The sequence below is a fragment of the Coffea eugenioides genome, chromosome 6 (assembly GCF_003713205.1).
Source record: "Coffea eugenioides isolate CCC68of chromosome 6, Ceug_1.0, whole genome shotgun sequence".
NCBI classification, from domain to species: domain Eukaryota; kingdom Viridiplantae; phylum Streptophyta; class Magnoliopsida; order Gentianales; family Rubiaceae; genus Coffea; species Coffea eugenioides.
The window spans coordinates 19,550,672-19,567,140 of NC_040040.1; the positions used below are offsets into that span (position 1 = coordinate 19,550,672).

The window sequence follows — 16,469 nt, forward strand, 5'->3', positions numbered from 1 at the left end:
CTTCACTACTTACACTTCGGTACTTCACTGATTGTAGAGAGAAACTTTCTGATAGCATACACTTTAGCCAATCTTTCATTCTGTTTCCAATGGCTATCTTCAGCAGGTGTTTTGTTCTCCTCTCTTTTTCATTCTCATTCTTCCTCTTGGCCTCTGCTTCATCTGAAGCAGATATTCTTCTTTCATTCAAGGACTCAATTGAAGATGTTTCGAACACTCTTTCTAGTTGGTCCAACACCACAGCCATTCATCATTGTAACTGGACTGGAGTCACTTGCACAAATACATTTCCTCAGAATGTCTACTTCATTGACCTCCAGAGCATGAATCTCTCAGGTGAAATCTCACCATCTATATGTCAGCTTCCTAATCTCACCAACCTCAACCTTGCTGACAATCTCTTCAACCAAGCTATCCCCTTGCATCTCTCACTATGTGCTTCTTTGGAAACCTTGAATATCAGTAACAATCTCATCTGGGGCACAATCCCAGAACAGATTTCTCAGTTCCAGTTCCTGAAAGTGCTTGATTTCAGCAGAAACCACATTGAAGGAAAAATCCCAGAAGGCATTGGCTTACTTAATAACCTTCAAGTTCTCAACTTGGGTGGAAACTTACTTACAGGTAGTGTTCCAATGGTTATTGGAAATTGCAGTGAGCTTGTGGTTCTTGATATATCTCAAAATCCTTTCTTGCTGAGTGAGATACCAGCCGATATCGGTAAGCTTAATAAGCTTGAGATGCTTTTGCTACAAAGCTCTGGCTTTTATGGTCAAATCCCAAATATTTTCGAGGGTTTAAAAAGTTTATCCATTTTAGACCTGTCTGTTAATAATCTGACTGGCAGCTTGCCTCCAATTGGTATGTTTCTACCAAATTTGGTTTCTTTTGATGTTTCACAAAATAAGCTTTTTGGGCCATTTCCAAATGGGATATGTGAGGCTAAAGATCTTGCAAATCTAGGTCTATATTCCAATTCATTTAATGGTTCAGTACCCAATGACTTGATTAAAGAATGCAGCAGCCTTGAGAGATTTCAGGTTCAGAACAACATGTTTACTGGGAATTTTCCTTCTTGGTTATGGTCTTTGCCCAAATTGAAGCTCATTAGAGCTGAGAACAATAGATTTTCTGGAGAGATACCTGATTCAATATCAAAAGCTACTCTGCTGGAGCAAGTTCAAATTGATAATAATAGCTTTGTAAGTAAAGTTCCTCAAGGTCTTGGGCTGGTAAGCAGCTTGTATAGATTTTCTGCATCCCAGAATAAGTTATATGGCGAGCTTCCTCCAAACTTTTGTGATTCACCTGTGATGAGTATCATGAATTTCTCCCATAATTACCTTTCAGGGGGATTTCCTGAAGTTAAGAAGTGTAGGAAGTTAGTCTCACTATCTCTGGCTGATAACAATCTTATTGGTGAAATACCACAATCACTAGCAGACTTGCCTGTGTTGACTTACCTGGATCTTTCCCACAATAACCTTTCTGGTCCAATTCCGGGAGGCCTTCAGAACTTGAAGCTTGCTCTCTTCAATGTGTCCTTTAATAGGCTGTCTGGTAGAGTTCCATTGTCACTGATTTCTGGCCTTCCTGCTTCCTTTTTGCAAGGAAATCCTGATCTATGTGGTCCAGGATTGCCAAATACTTGTTCGGATGACCAGTCTAGGCACAGAACAGCTAATCTTTCAAAATTAACTGGTGCACTGAGCTCAATAGCTTTGGTTTTTGTGGTAGCCATTGTTGCTTTTGGAGTCTACGTATTGAGACAATCCCACAAGCAAAAATCTCAAATGGATGCTTGGAAGTCGGTTTTCTTTTATCCTATGAGAATTAATGAGCATGATTTGATAATGGCTATGGATGAAAAGGCTGCTAGAGGAGATGGTGGAGCTTTTGGACAAGTCTATATCGTAAACTTACCGAATGGAGAGAGCGTTGCTGTAAAGAGATTGGAGAATTTCAGAAGTCAATCTTTCAAAGCTTTGAAGACAGAGGTTAAAACCTTGGCCAAGATTAGGCACCGAAATATTGTTAAAATTCTAGGCTTCTGCCACAATGATGATTCCCTCTTGTTGATTTATGAGAATATATCAAGAGGGAGTCTTGGTGATGTAATCAGAAAACCCGACTCTCAGCTACCTTGGACCATTAGGTTGAGGATAGCTATTGGAGTTGCTCAAGGATTGGCTTATCTTCACCAGGATTATCTTCCACGTTTGCTTCATAGGAACATTAAGTCAAGAAATATTCTTCTTGATGCTGATTTTGAACCAAAGCTTACAGATTTTGCTCTGGATAGAATTGTTGGTGAAACTGCATATCAGCTATCCCTGGCATCGGGATCTGAGAAGTCTTGTTACATTCCACCAGGTACTGAAATGGTCTAGAACTCTTTACTATGATCCATTTGTTCTGATTGTGCTACTTGCGTTAATTGTCTTGTAAATGCTGTTTGAGGAACTTGAGTTTGCAGCTGATGTGATTCATCTCTATACGGTGCAAGTTGTGTCTGGCATGCTATCAAGCATGTGACTTGAACAAAAGTTCCTGGAAAAATCTTGTCTTGATGATTTACTAGTGTTTGTCCCTCGGGTACATCTAACATAGAGGTGATTTCTAAATTCCAGTTGTTAGATGAATGCCATGTAGTCTGTTCTATGAACTGAAATACTACCTTACCAGTGAAGAATTATATAGGACGACAAGTATCTGATCAGTTCTTGATTAAGTAGCTTCAGCAAATTTTCAGCTTTCTGCAACCTTAATCATTCGAGTTCTTCGATATAGTGCACCACTGACAAGCTAGTCAGTGCACATCTCTAGTTAATATTTGGAATCATAGTAACTTCACTCTCTAGTCGCATAAATGTAGTTTCTTCTCAATTAACTTCGAAAATTTCTGCTAGTTTTAATAACAATTGTTGTTGTTCTTTATCTATTGTTAGTTGGTACTTCAAAACATAAATAGACAAGTTAACCATTCAATTTTCTCGTTTGTATCTATTTTTATTTGCAGAATATGGTCATACGAAAAAAGCTACAGAACAGTCGGATGCATACAGCTTTGGTGTCGTCCTCTTAGAGCTTGTTACTGGCCGTCAAGCAGAGCAACCAGCGGCCATGGACTCCCTCAATGTTGTGAAATGGGTAAGAAGAAAGATCAACTTAAAAAATGGGGCAGTTCAACTTCTTGACCCAAAGATTTCACAAAACTGCCAACAAGCAATGCTGGCAGTCCTGGAGATTGCTGTGCAATGCACCAATGTGGTGCCAGAGAAACGGCCACGTATGTCTGAAGTCCTGAAAGCACTTCAGTCCATCAACTCAAGGAATAGCTTAGCAAGCAAAGAATTATCATCTTCTGGTGAAAGTTCAGTTCATTTCTGAACTTGGATTGAAATGAAAAATAGTTCTTTTTCCCCCTTTTGTACATATTGCTTGAATTTACTCTCATTTTGAATGCCTTTCCTCAGAAATATGCATCTTTTGTCTGGAAATAGGTGCCCTCCAGAAAAGCTAGAGAACAGAAAGAAATATGCATGTAAATGCTTAGAAAACAGCAAGGAGTATGTGTTGTATGTTCATTTGTTTCCTACCAAATTTCATAGAGGCTTTGCTATGCTTATTCTTGTTGAAAAGTACCTCCAATTCAGTTTCTTGATACCTTTTTCTTTTCTGAAGGCAGCATAAATCCCTTTACTTTGTACTCTAATTTAAACAATTCTGTGCCGTATTGTAATATAATTTACACTGCATTTAGTGTTGGAGAAACAAAATGTTGCATCTGACATGAAGCCTTGTGAATAGATCCATCAATTGGCTGCATCATTTGGTTCAAACAGTCACTAGTTGCCTAGGAGTTGGGATTTGTAATCGCTGACTGTTGTCTATTCTGGAACATTTTCATCTGTGGGATTACTTCCAGACCTTTTGGTCTTTACTATTATATACATTTGACTTGACGTTTCATCTAAACTCTGACTTTACATGTCTGCAATATGGTGGGTTATGCAACCTCCAATATTGTGTATGTTATGTATTTTTGCTAGTAACCGAGTAAAAATTCATTCAGCAAAAAGGAAAAAGAAAAGTTCTTTAAAATTCAAGAGATGCAAGTTTGATATTGAGTATTGTTTTGTTCTGTTCCTTTTTTTTTTTTTTTTTAAATTTTTGCTCTCCCAAAAAACCATTTGTACCTGAGATTGAGATCGACTACTGCCTTCTCCAGTGTGTAAATATTCTAGCAAATGGGCTATTGACTTGTTGAAGGCGAAAAGGAGCTATGAAATGAGTAACTCAATCAACAAACTTAAGATATGGTTGCTCAAAAAAAAAAAAAAAAAAAAAAAAAAGCTTAATTTATGGCCGTCAAAATTGGCAACCCAGATAATATTCATTGTTCTTTCTTATTGTAGTCGAAATTGGCAACCTAGATAATATTGACTTTTGAAATGACTTATTGTTGTTCTTTCTTTCTTTCATTTTCTTTTTTTTTTGGGCCAAAATTTTGTTGTTCTTAATTGGGCTTTTCCTCAATCAAAGTTTAATAAATGCTATGTGCATTTTATGACTTTCTCTTCAACTTGACGTTGGCTCAAATCATAGAGAGAGTTGGCTCGGGTGATAAAGTTCGACGATAGGTAATAGGAGATCCTACGTTCAAAAAATTTTCATTTACAAGAAAAAAATCATTCTACTCGGATCAAAATAAAGTATAGCAAAAATCAAGAACTTAAGTGAAGTATATTTAAAGCGATAACTATTGAAAGAAAGGATGGTTAATTAATCAAAAGATTACTCCAGCATCTTAATTATTGTAATGCTTTAAATCATAAAAAGGATGCCATTTAATTAGTTAACTTTTCCCACCACAAAGTTTTCATTAATTCTTTTCTGTTTTCATTGCTTAGGTACTTTAACGGAAACACGAGCCTTAAAAGAATCTTGAAGTTGAATGCTTGAAACTAAATACTACTTTTTTTTTTTCAATTCTGGTTTTATATTCTCTACTACTCTTTAAATATTAATTATGGCGAGAGTTAGTAGCTTTTGGGTGGAAGTACAATGTAGTCTTAGATTTTTGTTATACTGTATAATTCATTCTAATGTAATTTGAGATGGTAAAAATCAAAACAAAACAAGCCTCCTTCATTGTACTGATATCATGGTGCAATTAATGGAACACCCAAAATGTCCCAAAGCAAAACTATTTATCCACCTATGGCTGGTCTCCATTATGTATTTGAGTATCAGCATACTGTGATCTTACATTTTCATTATTTTCATAATAACATCTTTTCCTATTCTATATAATATATCATTTGTGCAGTAGTTGTTAAAATGAAACAGTACAATGAAAGTGATGCACAACTATATCAATTCAAGACTAATTGTAGAATAACTTTTTAATAGTTGGAACAAGGAAAAAAACATATATAAGCTCTCTAATCTATAAGCTCAAATTTAAGAAAGTAACAGATTTCAAAATTATAAATTGTTAAAAGTAGGTTGAATGTGCAAATATACCAGTCTATGTTATGACCTTAGATCTTGCATTAGAAAGAGCTTTTTACAACTTTTATAAGCTAATTATGGGTCTATACAGAAGAATGAGTACAACTGTGCGCAAAACGTCAAATGAACAAATTAACTCCAATGAAAGTGATGCAAGAAAGAAAAAAAAAGATACGTTTGATATTTCTTATAAAACTAAGCTAGTAAACCTACTTAAAGGATTCAAGAATAATTGTTGATTTGATTAACCAAATTCAAAAGCAAACAGATAAAGAGTAATAACATGAAAGAACATGGATGCTGATACTTTTGTGCACATGATTGAGCTAAAAAATGGAAGTATGATATAGATAACAGCAATTCTAGATTAAATGCATTTTAGATTTGACCAAAATAAATACATATAAATTGATATGTGCATAAGCGACTAAATGCCAATGTTTTAAAAACCGGACCGTTAATTGAACCGGCAAAGTGAAAGGGTCGAGGTTCAACCGGTCGGACCGATTCAACCCCGGTTCAATGAATTTTTTTAAAAATAATTTATATAAATATATATATATGCACAAAATAAGACATGTAATGGACTAATTTAATACTTTATATGATGAAAAGTTTACTATTTTTGAATAACTTGAATTTTTAAAAATAAATTTTTTAAACTATAAGTTAAAACAAATAAATTTTATCTCAATTTCAATTATATCTAAATCCAACCCAAAAATATCACAATATTTTGAAATTATACAAAATTCACGTCTATGAGAATTTAGACATTGTGAATTTAAATTTTAATTTACGTTTTGAGATTTAGAGATTGCAATTTAAAAAAGGAAGTTTGGAGTTCGAAGGAAATCAAGAAAATAAAACATAGACATGCAAACTTGACAAGAAACAAAAAATGAGATAAAAGTGAGTGGTTGTGGCATTAAATAATTTGGGTTAAAGAAAAATAATTCTTTTTTAACTTTTTTCAATTTAATGGACAAAAACAAAATTAAAAGATTGAAGAAAACATCAATAAATTAAAAATAAAGAAATTTGATTAAAAAAGGAATGACAAAAGAAAAGAGGAGAGAGAGAGAGAGAGAGAGAGAGAGAGAGAGAGAGAGAGAGAGAGAGAGAGAGAGAGTTGAAGATTAAAAAGAAAGAGTCATGAGAGAATGAGATTTTGTAAAAAAATGAAAAAAAGAAATATGAGCATAGTTATTAAACTCGGCTCGGAGAGGAGACCGGCGAAGGAGGTGGGTCAACGGGTCATTGGTTCAACCGGTGGGTGAGTGGTTGAACCAGTGGGTCACTACATATATTTAAATATTATATTTTATAAATTTGATATAGGATATATGAGATAAATTGTAATAAATAATGTCATAACAAATATTCATTTAATTTAATTTGCTATAGAATATTTAATTCATATAAGAATCAGCAAAACATAAATTTAATTAGTAATCCACCAAACTTCAAGTGTAGATGTTTACTGTAATTATCTAGATTATTTACAAATTTTAAATGCAAAAAAATATTTAAAAAACAATATTTGTCTTTAAAATAAATTATGTAATATGTTATTTTTGAAAACTATTTTATAATTTATAGAATATAAGGGTCATAAGTTTTATTAAAAGATTCCAAATACATTTGTTTTGGAGAGAGTTTAAAAAAAATAAAGATGAAATTAACAAAACATTCATATATCATAAGAATGGCCATTAATGAACAAATGACAAAGTGGTCTGGTGGTGAGCTACGCACAAACAAAGTTGAAGGTCGGAAGTTCGAATCCAAGCAAAGGCTTGGACAAACATTTTTTCCTCAAACTCGGTCTGCCCACAAAACCGGCCGGGTTTCCGGTTTAATCCGGTTGAACCGCCGGTCCGTTGAAAAGTCAACGGTTCATATGCAGAAACGATCAAATTGAAGAACCGGCCCGGTTTAGTGGCCGGTTCGCCGGGTTGGCCGGTCGAACCGCCGGGCCGGACCGGGTTTAATAACTATGAATATGAGTGTTTGTTTTATATAAATAAGTTATAAAAAAAAACTAATAAGATATGATGGTGCAACGGTTACTACATTGGTTTTCTATTACAAAGGTCTTGAGTTCAAATCTTGATAGTTGCATTTTGCAAAACTAAAAAAAAAAAAAAAGGGAAAGTTGAAAACCGGTTCAACTATACCGGTTCGACGGTTTTCGCGGTTCGACCGATTTTTGACCGATTTTCTGACAAAGTCAACTATACCATTGAACCGGACCGGTGCCATGGCCGGTTCGCGGTTCAACCGGTCGAACCGGCCGGTCCGGTCCGGTCTTCAAAACACTGCCAAATGCTAGAGAAGGTTGGGGTTAGGTTATATGGTAAGGAGGAGAGGGATTACAAGTAGGAGATTTTGGATTTAAAACCTCTCATTTAAAAAAAAATGACCGAATGTCTAAGAACAGTTAGAGAATTGAGGAAAATATTATGTTTTTGGACAAAATCTTCACATGTATTATTACTGTACTAATAGGAAAAGCAACATCTGTCTGAAGTTCTTTAATTTTTGCTTTAATTTGTAAAATGGGGTTGTAAGTTTATTTAATCTAGCTACTTAAACTACTTTCCTAGTATTGAAGTATCATCACGTTAAAAGCTACCACTCATAAAGATCCATGTAAAAGTTCTCATTTGTAGATATTCTGTCAAATTTGCAAAAGCAAAAGGAAAACCTAACTTTGTGCCTAAAAAAGAATATATGTGTGTATGCGTGTGTAAACATATATATGTATATATGTACATATATACACACACACATATATATGTACATATACATATACACACATATATATATACAGACATATATGTATATGCATACATTATATACATATACATATATGTATGTACACATATATGTACATACATATATGTATATGTATATAATGTATGCATATACATATATGTCTGTATATATATATGTGTGTATATGTATATGTACATATATATATGTGTGTGTATATATATATATATATATATATATATGGACGAGGGGTTAACCCCTTAAACTAGGAAAATAAATAAAATAAATTAAATAGAAAGTATAAGAGTTAGGAAGTGGGTCGCAGTCGGACTATCACTAGTTAGTTTAGGTGGTATAACCGGCCATGGATTGTTAGTATAAACAAAATAAGAATAAACAAATGAATATGAATATCAGGCGACTTAGCCGACCATTTGACAAAATAAGATAGAATATAAAGTTTGTAAGAGAACTTATAAAGTTTGAAACCTGTTCAAGACTTGCTTCCTTGTTTGAATTCTAAAAACTAAAAACTAAGAACTAGTTTGTATTGTAGAGAGAAGGAGGAGAGATTTCTTCAAACTAGAGAGAGAAGTAGTTTTGAAGAAATGGTGTGTGAATTGTGTTGCTATAATACCCGCTGCATGATTTTTACTGTTTGCAACAGTGTACAATACCGCTACAGTGCGTGCTACAGTGCATAGTTTGTCTTTTTACTGCCGTGTTTGTACAGTAATTTGCCGAACTGCTATAGTGACTTTAGGTACTATAGTGAGAATAATTTTATGTATTTTTCTTGTTTTGAGTATCAGTTTGTGATTTTATGGAATTTGTGAGAAAATTCATAATAATCGTCTTCGTTTTGTTGCCCTTCGTATTCTCCGAAATTTTCTTCAGAGTTTGGGGTATCTTCTGTTTTTGAAGTTTCTACATTTGATTGATCCAGTTGTAAAAGCATTTCTTTGAGTTGTTTAACATACTCTTGTTTGTTTGTGATTGATGTTAACTTGGCTGTTGATATGGATTTTTGTTGCAAGAATTGACTTGTTTGACTGTCTCCAGGCTTTATTTCTTGAGAATTCTTTTGGAACCAGATTTGGATATTTGCAGGTTGAATAAAATCTTTGTTAAATGTTGCCCACCATTTTGAATATGCTTGTCGAACTCATAATGGCGAAAGCTGAGTTTGCTGTATATATTCATATTTTTACTGGTAGACCCATACTATCGAGAATATAGAAAAGAAATGCAAATTATTTGGTATATAATTGTTTGGAGGTTCAACCTTTTTTTTGAATACTTTGTAGCTTTGTTTCACATCTGGAGCAAAGGTTTTCAAATTGGGTCCAAGTGCCTTCCACCATGCTATAAATCATGCTGAAAAAAATCATATTTGTTTGCTTTAAAAAAATAGAAGAGATAAGAATGCTGGTTTAGATCGTTTTGAAAAGAGAGAGCATAGAACCATACTGTCTTATAGTCCCAACAGGTATAACCTGGAGATTAAAGATAGTGGTAAAAGGTTTGGATTTACTCAAGTTTGTTTCCCATTCTGATGATTTGATAACTTTTAGTATTTGGGCATTGAAATGGGTATTGATGTATTTTTCGGTTGAATTTTCATTTTTTCTTTTATCTCTGTCTGGTGAGACTTGAGAATCAAAGATTTTGAATCTATAAGAATGAGTTTGTAATACTCTAGTGTCTTGGTAAGGGTTTGAGGTATGAAATTATAAGTGTTTGGGAGAATAGTTCGAGGTAGTATGTTTGGATCATCATGCCAATAATCAAGTTTTGTTTGGGCCATAGGGACATGGGTGCTCAATTTGACATATTGGCTAGAGGCCTTGTTTTTTGGTTCAAAGTTAGCCAGAGTTTTGGGTTCCTGAATAGTAAGTGGTTTGGGCTTAATATTTTGGGGTAAGGCTGTTTTGAGATGGTTCGGTGTATCCCAAACAGGGTATCTTATTGATTCAGACTGATATCTTAATGATTCAGTCTATTGTTTGAAACGGTTAAAGTATACTTGTTTTTCATTTTCTTCTTCAGCTATATCAGCCCATGTTTTAGGGGTAACAATGGATATAGGTTGAGGTGAAGAGAGGATTTGAAGCCTGTTTGATGGTAAGTTTGAAGAAAATTTCTTTTCTGTTTGGGATGAATTGGAAGAATTCGAAGAGTCTTGTTTGGTTATTTGAGAAGAAGGCCTTGGTTTATCTGAGGATTTTTCTTGCTGTTTTTTTTTCTGGATATCTTATCTTCCCTACAAGAATTCACGAGTTAGATAATCAGGAATAGAGTTTGAAGATCCTTTGATATATTCAATGTCAAAATCAAATATTGATAAAATTGCTTACCATCTTGTAAAAAATTGTTTAGAGATAAGATTTTTAACATCTTTTTGTAAAACATTATTGGCTGATTTACAGTCAGCCCGAAGTAAAAACTTTTGATTTAGTAATTCAGCCTGAAATGTTGTAATACATAAAACTATTGCTAAATTTTTTTTTAATAGTAGAATAATTTTGTTGATGATTGTTCCAATGTTTAGAAGTAAAAGCAATTATTTGTTCTTTATTATTTTTTATTTGTTTAAAGATACCACCATATCCTAAGTCAGAAGTATCCATTTCCACAATCTTTTAAGTTGTTGGATCTGGAAGAACTAGACAGTGAATGGCTTTGATTTGGGTTTTAATTTTTTCAACTGTTTCTGTATGAACATCTGTCTACACGGGTGGAATAATTTTTAGTTTGTCATATAAGGGTTTTGCTATGTTACTAAGGTTTGGAATGAAAGCTAAGACATAATTTAGACATCGCAAAAATCTCTGGAGTTGTTGTTTGTCAAGAATTTGCTCAGAAAATTTATCAGCAAACTGAATTGACCTATTTATGGGGGTAATAGTTTCTTGGTGAATATGATGTCCAAGGAACCAGACTTTTGTTTAAAAAAGGCTGATATTCTTTTGGAACACAACCAAACCATTTTTCTGGATAATATGAAGAAAAGTGTTTAGGTGTTTGAAGTGCTGTTCAATATTTTCTAAAAATACTAGAACATCATCAATATAGACAATGATGAATGAGAACTAAAGACTGAATATCTTATTCATAATTCTTTGAAATTCTGAGGGTGCATTCTTGAGATCAAATGGCATTACGTCCTATTCATAATGCCCAAATGGTACTGCGAATGCTGTCTTGTATCTGTCTGCAATATGAATTTGTATTTGCCAAAATTCAGATTTCATATTGAATTTTGAGAATATTTTGGCAGAATAAAACTTTTGAAGTAAATCCTTTTTGTTCGGTATGGGATATCTGATCCATCGAAGAGATTTATTCAGAGTTTTGTAATTGATTACAAGTTTCGAAACTCCTCTTTCGATTTCTGATTGTTTGTTGACATAGAATGCTGGACAGCTCCATAGAGATTTGATAGTGTTGGAATAATTCTTGATTCATCTGTATAGGTTTTACCTTTATTGGAATATTATTTTCCTCAAAATCAGGTTCATAAGGAAGGTGGATAGTTTGTTGTTTTCTTGCCCAAAATACATTTGGAGCCTCTGCACAGACCATCCCTTGGATCCTTATTTGTAGATTCTGAATTTTTTGCTAGATTTCTGACTTTTTGAGCTGTTCATCTATACTTTGTAAGCAATTTTTTCTTTCAAGAAATTGATTTGGCTGCGTTTGATTAATAAATAATTTAGTATTTTTTTGACTGTTTGTGTGGAGAAGGGTAAGAGAGCATCTTGGCTATATTTTTGTGGTATAATACCCTCATCAGTGGTTAAATATGGAATAAGTTTGATAAAAAGAGTTGTACCAAGTATGACATTGTTGGTTAGATCTTTTGTTAGAAGAAAAGTTTCTTTAATGGATACAGATGAAAATTGGACTAGGACATTTGAAAATTTGAATTGAATGTTTAGTTGGGAACCATTGGCTTCTCTAAGGTTTTCTTTTGTTTTTTCAAAGAATCTTGTTGGAATAAGTCCTTCTTGAATACAGCTGAGATCAGCTCCTGTATCAAATAATTCTTCTGTTTCTGCAATATAATTATTACCAATGACTAGTTTTATAAGAACAAAATATTTTTTGTAAGATATTATATTTTACTGAGAAGGATCCTTAATGGTATCTTCTTCTGTAGTTGATTAGGCTGTATTCTCAATTGTTTTAGCTTCCTGTTTGAGAGAAGTAATTTTTGCTTAAAGATCTTTGATTGTTATAGGTTTGATACTAGGTTGAGTTTTGGTCAAGATATTTATTATGGGATCTCTTATGTCTATGGGATCTTTTGTGTCTTTTCCTACATCAAGACTATCAGAAAGTTTAAAAATTCCGATAAACTCTCGGTTTGGTGATTCTATTAGGTTTGATAGATCTATGGGAGAATTTGGTGGATCTATAAGTTTGTTTTTCAAGAATTTTTATGAATCTTGTAGGTTTATAAATCCTGGTATGGATATATGGATTGATTTTGATGAATCTATGGACTCTGCTGAGAGTTTATGAGAGGAATCTAATATATTGGTTGTTTGAGATAGATCTATGGATAGATGTATGGGTTTCGGCTTTGTTTGGACTGGATTTATGAGGTCTGGTGTGAAAATATGAGTTTTTATTGTTTTTGACATAGAGGATACATGTTTTGATATAGTTTGGTCTAAATCTATGGATTTTGAGGTAGATCTTTGGATTATTCAGGATTTATACTAGTCAAAGAATTGGATATGTTGTTTTATTTTTCTCAAGAAATCATAGAAGTTTTTTTGTATGTTTTTTTGGGTTTCTCCCTGATATTTTTCAAAAAATTATTTTCTTTTAAACTGATTGTGGTTTGCAAAGAATTTAGATCTAAGTTTTTGTTTGTCAATCTGGAATTCAAGAGACTTGTTTTTTAGTTTCTTTTGAATAAGAATTGATTGTTCAATTCGAGCATTTCGGATTTGAAGATCATTTACTCATTTGCTGTTTGATGAAAAAATGGGAGATCTGGAGTTTGTTCTAACAACGAAAGCCATAAGAAAGTAAGCAATGAAAAACTGCAAAAAGATTGGTCAAAAGATGTTCTTATGATCCTCTTACCTTTGGCACACAATCTTTCGGGATCCATGAATGATAACTATATTTTTATACTGATTATAACAAAGATAGTGAGGACGCTATTAGAATAGATCTGATCTTTTGAAAAAGATTAACTATGCATGATAACTATATTTATATTATAACAAAGATAGTGAGGATGTTACAAGAATAGATCTAATCTTTTGAGAAAGATCAACTATGCATGACGATTATATTTTCAAACAAAGTTATAATATTTGTAGTATAAATCTATGAAACCAAATCTGATCCTCTGAACACTTCACTGTCCTAGATCTCAGATCACAAGAACTTCAATATCCCTACAGGACTCATTGCCAAATCCCATGGCCTTACTGCCTGGACCGGAGGTTGGCAATTACAAGCTCCATGTCCATAAGACAAATCTAAATTCATAGATCAATACTATAATAAGTTTGAATACATTAGATAGTAATCACGAAATTAACCAATTTCATCAGACAGATCTAAACTTGTAAATCTACACTAACAACATCATAAATAGAGAAAGATAGTAATCACGAAATTTAAAAAATCTCATCAGACATATCTAAACTTGTAGATCTACAATTGCAACATCATAATAAGTAAAGAAAGGTAGCCATCACCCTACCTTCCCCTCTGACTCTGATACCAGACGTCTACGGATTCCTAAGAAAACTTCTATGACTTCTTGAGAAAAACAAAGCAACATATCCAATTCTTTGACTGGTATGAATTCCAAATAATCCAAAGATCTATCTCAAAATTTGTAAATCTAGACCAAATTATATCAAAACCTGTATCCTCTATATCAAAAATTATAAAAACTCAGGTTTTCACACTAGATCTTGTAGATCCAGTCTAAACTAAGTCAAAACCCATAGATCTATCTCAAACAACTCATATACTAGAATCCTTTTATAAACTCTCAATAGAATCCGTAGATCCAACAAAATCAACCCATATATCCATAAACCCATCGGATTCACCAAAATCTTTTGATTACAAAAATATACCAGAACCCATAGAATCAATCCATGTATCGACACCAGGATCCATAAGCCTACTAGATCCACAAGAATCCTGAAAAATCAAACTTATAAATCTATCAAATTTAGTAGAACTACCAATCCAAGAGTCTATTAAAACTTCAAAACTTTTGTTATCTAGCCAACCAACAAAAGATTTTGCCAATACCACTAGTCTTGAAACAGAGAGAGACATAGAAAATCCCATAGACAAAGGATATCCTACAGTAAATGTCCTAACCAAAACTCAACCCATTACCAAACTTGTGGTTATTAACCCACAAACAAAGATTATCTCTTCTAAACCAGAAACCTAGTCAATTAAGACTATAATTCAAAATAACACTGATTTTTCAAAAATATTTATTTCAACCTTGTCCCATGAATCCAATCTCCCTTCCAGAAATGCAATCAACAAACTTACTTCTTTGAAAATTTCAAAAGAAATTTCTACAAACAATAAGGAAGAAATTTTCAAATTATCTATATATTCTTTCACAACATACAAACAGTTGCAGTTTAACAAATTGAAGGTATTTAGTATCGAGTATCAAAATCTCAAGGTGGAATCTTATACAGAAGAAACATGATTCTCTAGCAAATACAAAGGACAAACAGAAGAGACATGGATCTTCAACAAATCAGAGAGACAGTCTCAAATACAAGAAATATCTTCTCAAACAAATCTGACCAGATCTTGAATCAGTATCCCAAATAGGGTGATATTCGAGATGTTCGGGCAAAAATAACACATTCAGCCTTTATATTCCCTGAAGAATAGGATTGACTATTCCTTCGCTCAAACAAAAGGTGAAGGATGGTAGACTACCAAACGAGAGATTCAGGCAGGACTTTCATCAACAAAATTGGTCATTCATGAAATTGAGATCAAAATTGATCAAGAAGCAGCCTATACCTATGCCAAGGATATTCTTACAATCTATCCACAAACATCTGAAAAGTGTCTCTTTAATCTCTTTACCCAATTCATCTCTAAAATTCCTCTTACAAATATCTATTTTTCAAATTTACTTTTCAAACCTTTAAACCAATCAGAAAACCAAAAATTTAGGATTGAACAATTCCTTCCTATTTCATTACCCAAACAAGAATTAAAAATCCAAAAAATCACATTGATTAATACCATACAAAACTTTCAGGAATACCATTCAATATTATATCTATTGAAGATATCTTGAACATATTCAAATCTGATTCAGGAATAGCTAGAGGGGATTTATCAAAGCTATTCCCAAACTCCAGTAGATGTCAACACATATTCTTGAAAAGGCCAGACAAAAACAAGATTCATAGGAGAGACTTTCTTAAAGACTTTCTTAAACCTCACTATAAGAATATTAAATCTTGGAAAGAAATAACTTATGGACAAATTACTAGACAAGTCCAACAAGCAGGAGGCTTCCCAGACGACATGTAGAAAACCTGGCCCAAGAAAGAAACCTTGAACCTATTTACAAATAGTTTGGACCATCTAGTTGCTATAAAAAGCCCAAAAACAGCCTAAACCCATAAAAAGCCTTGAAAACCCTTTCTCTCCTACAAAACAATTAGTCTTATCCATTTTCAAAACCCATAAACCTAGACATATAGACCAAATCAAAGTTCATATATCAAATCAAATCAGATACTGATGAATCTGAACAAGAAGAAGATTATACCGATGGTATTTCAACATCTTCTTCCCCAACCACCAGTGATGAAGATGAAAAAGAAGATCCTACAGTCAATGGGTTTACCAAAGAGCAAAACCTTCTTCTAGACATCATTGAAGATATTCCTGAATCCCTAAATCAAGCTTCAATCATTTCAAATCCTTTAACCAGAGATCAAAGTCTCCTTTTTGATATTTTAGAAAAAGATAGCTTCAAAATCCCCAAACCAAATCCTTGTAAACCAAAACTCCATGATTTCTTAAAAATCCCTAACAAATTCCCTATTTAGCCAATAATCTTCCAAAATCTTCAAAAAGGAACAGCCTTCCAAATCTGCATGACAATTCTTAGTCACTTCAGGAGTATTCGGTCC

General features: G+C 33.2%; 1 protein-coding gene across 1 annotated transcript; it reads left to right on the top strand.

The window, feature by feature from the left end:
• Nucleotides 1-3,715, top strand: LOC113776118 (probably inactive leucine-rich repeat receptor-like protein kinase At5g06940). The gene is made up of 2 exons (XM_027321198.1): nucleotides 1-2,373; nucleotides 3,020-3,715. Exons 1-2 carry the CDS (start codon nucleotides 90-92, stop codon nucleotides 3,388-3,390), a joined length of 2,655 nt encoding a protein of 884 aa, XP_027176999.1. The 5' UTR covers nucleotides 1-89; the 3' UTR covers nucleotides 3,391-3,715.
• The last annotated feature ends 12,754 nt before the right edge of the window (nucleotides 3,716-16,469 follow it).

What these genes read in the sequence shown, in the direction of transcription:
- LOC113776118 (XM_027321198.1), top strand. Translation starts at nt 90, where the DNA reads ATGGCTATCTTCAGCAGGTGTTTTGTTCTCCTCTCTTTTTCATTCTCA. An exon ending in GTCTTGTTACATTCCACCAG is followed by an intron (nt 2,374 to 3,019) that starts GTACTGAAATGG and finishes TTTTATTTGCAG; the next exon opens with AATATGGTCATACGAAAAAA.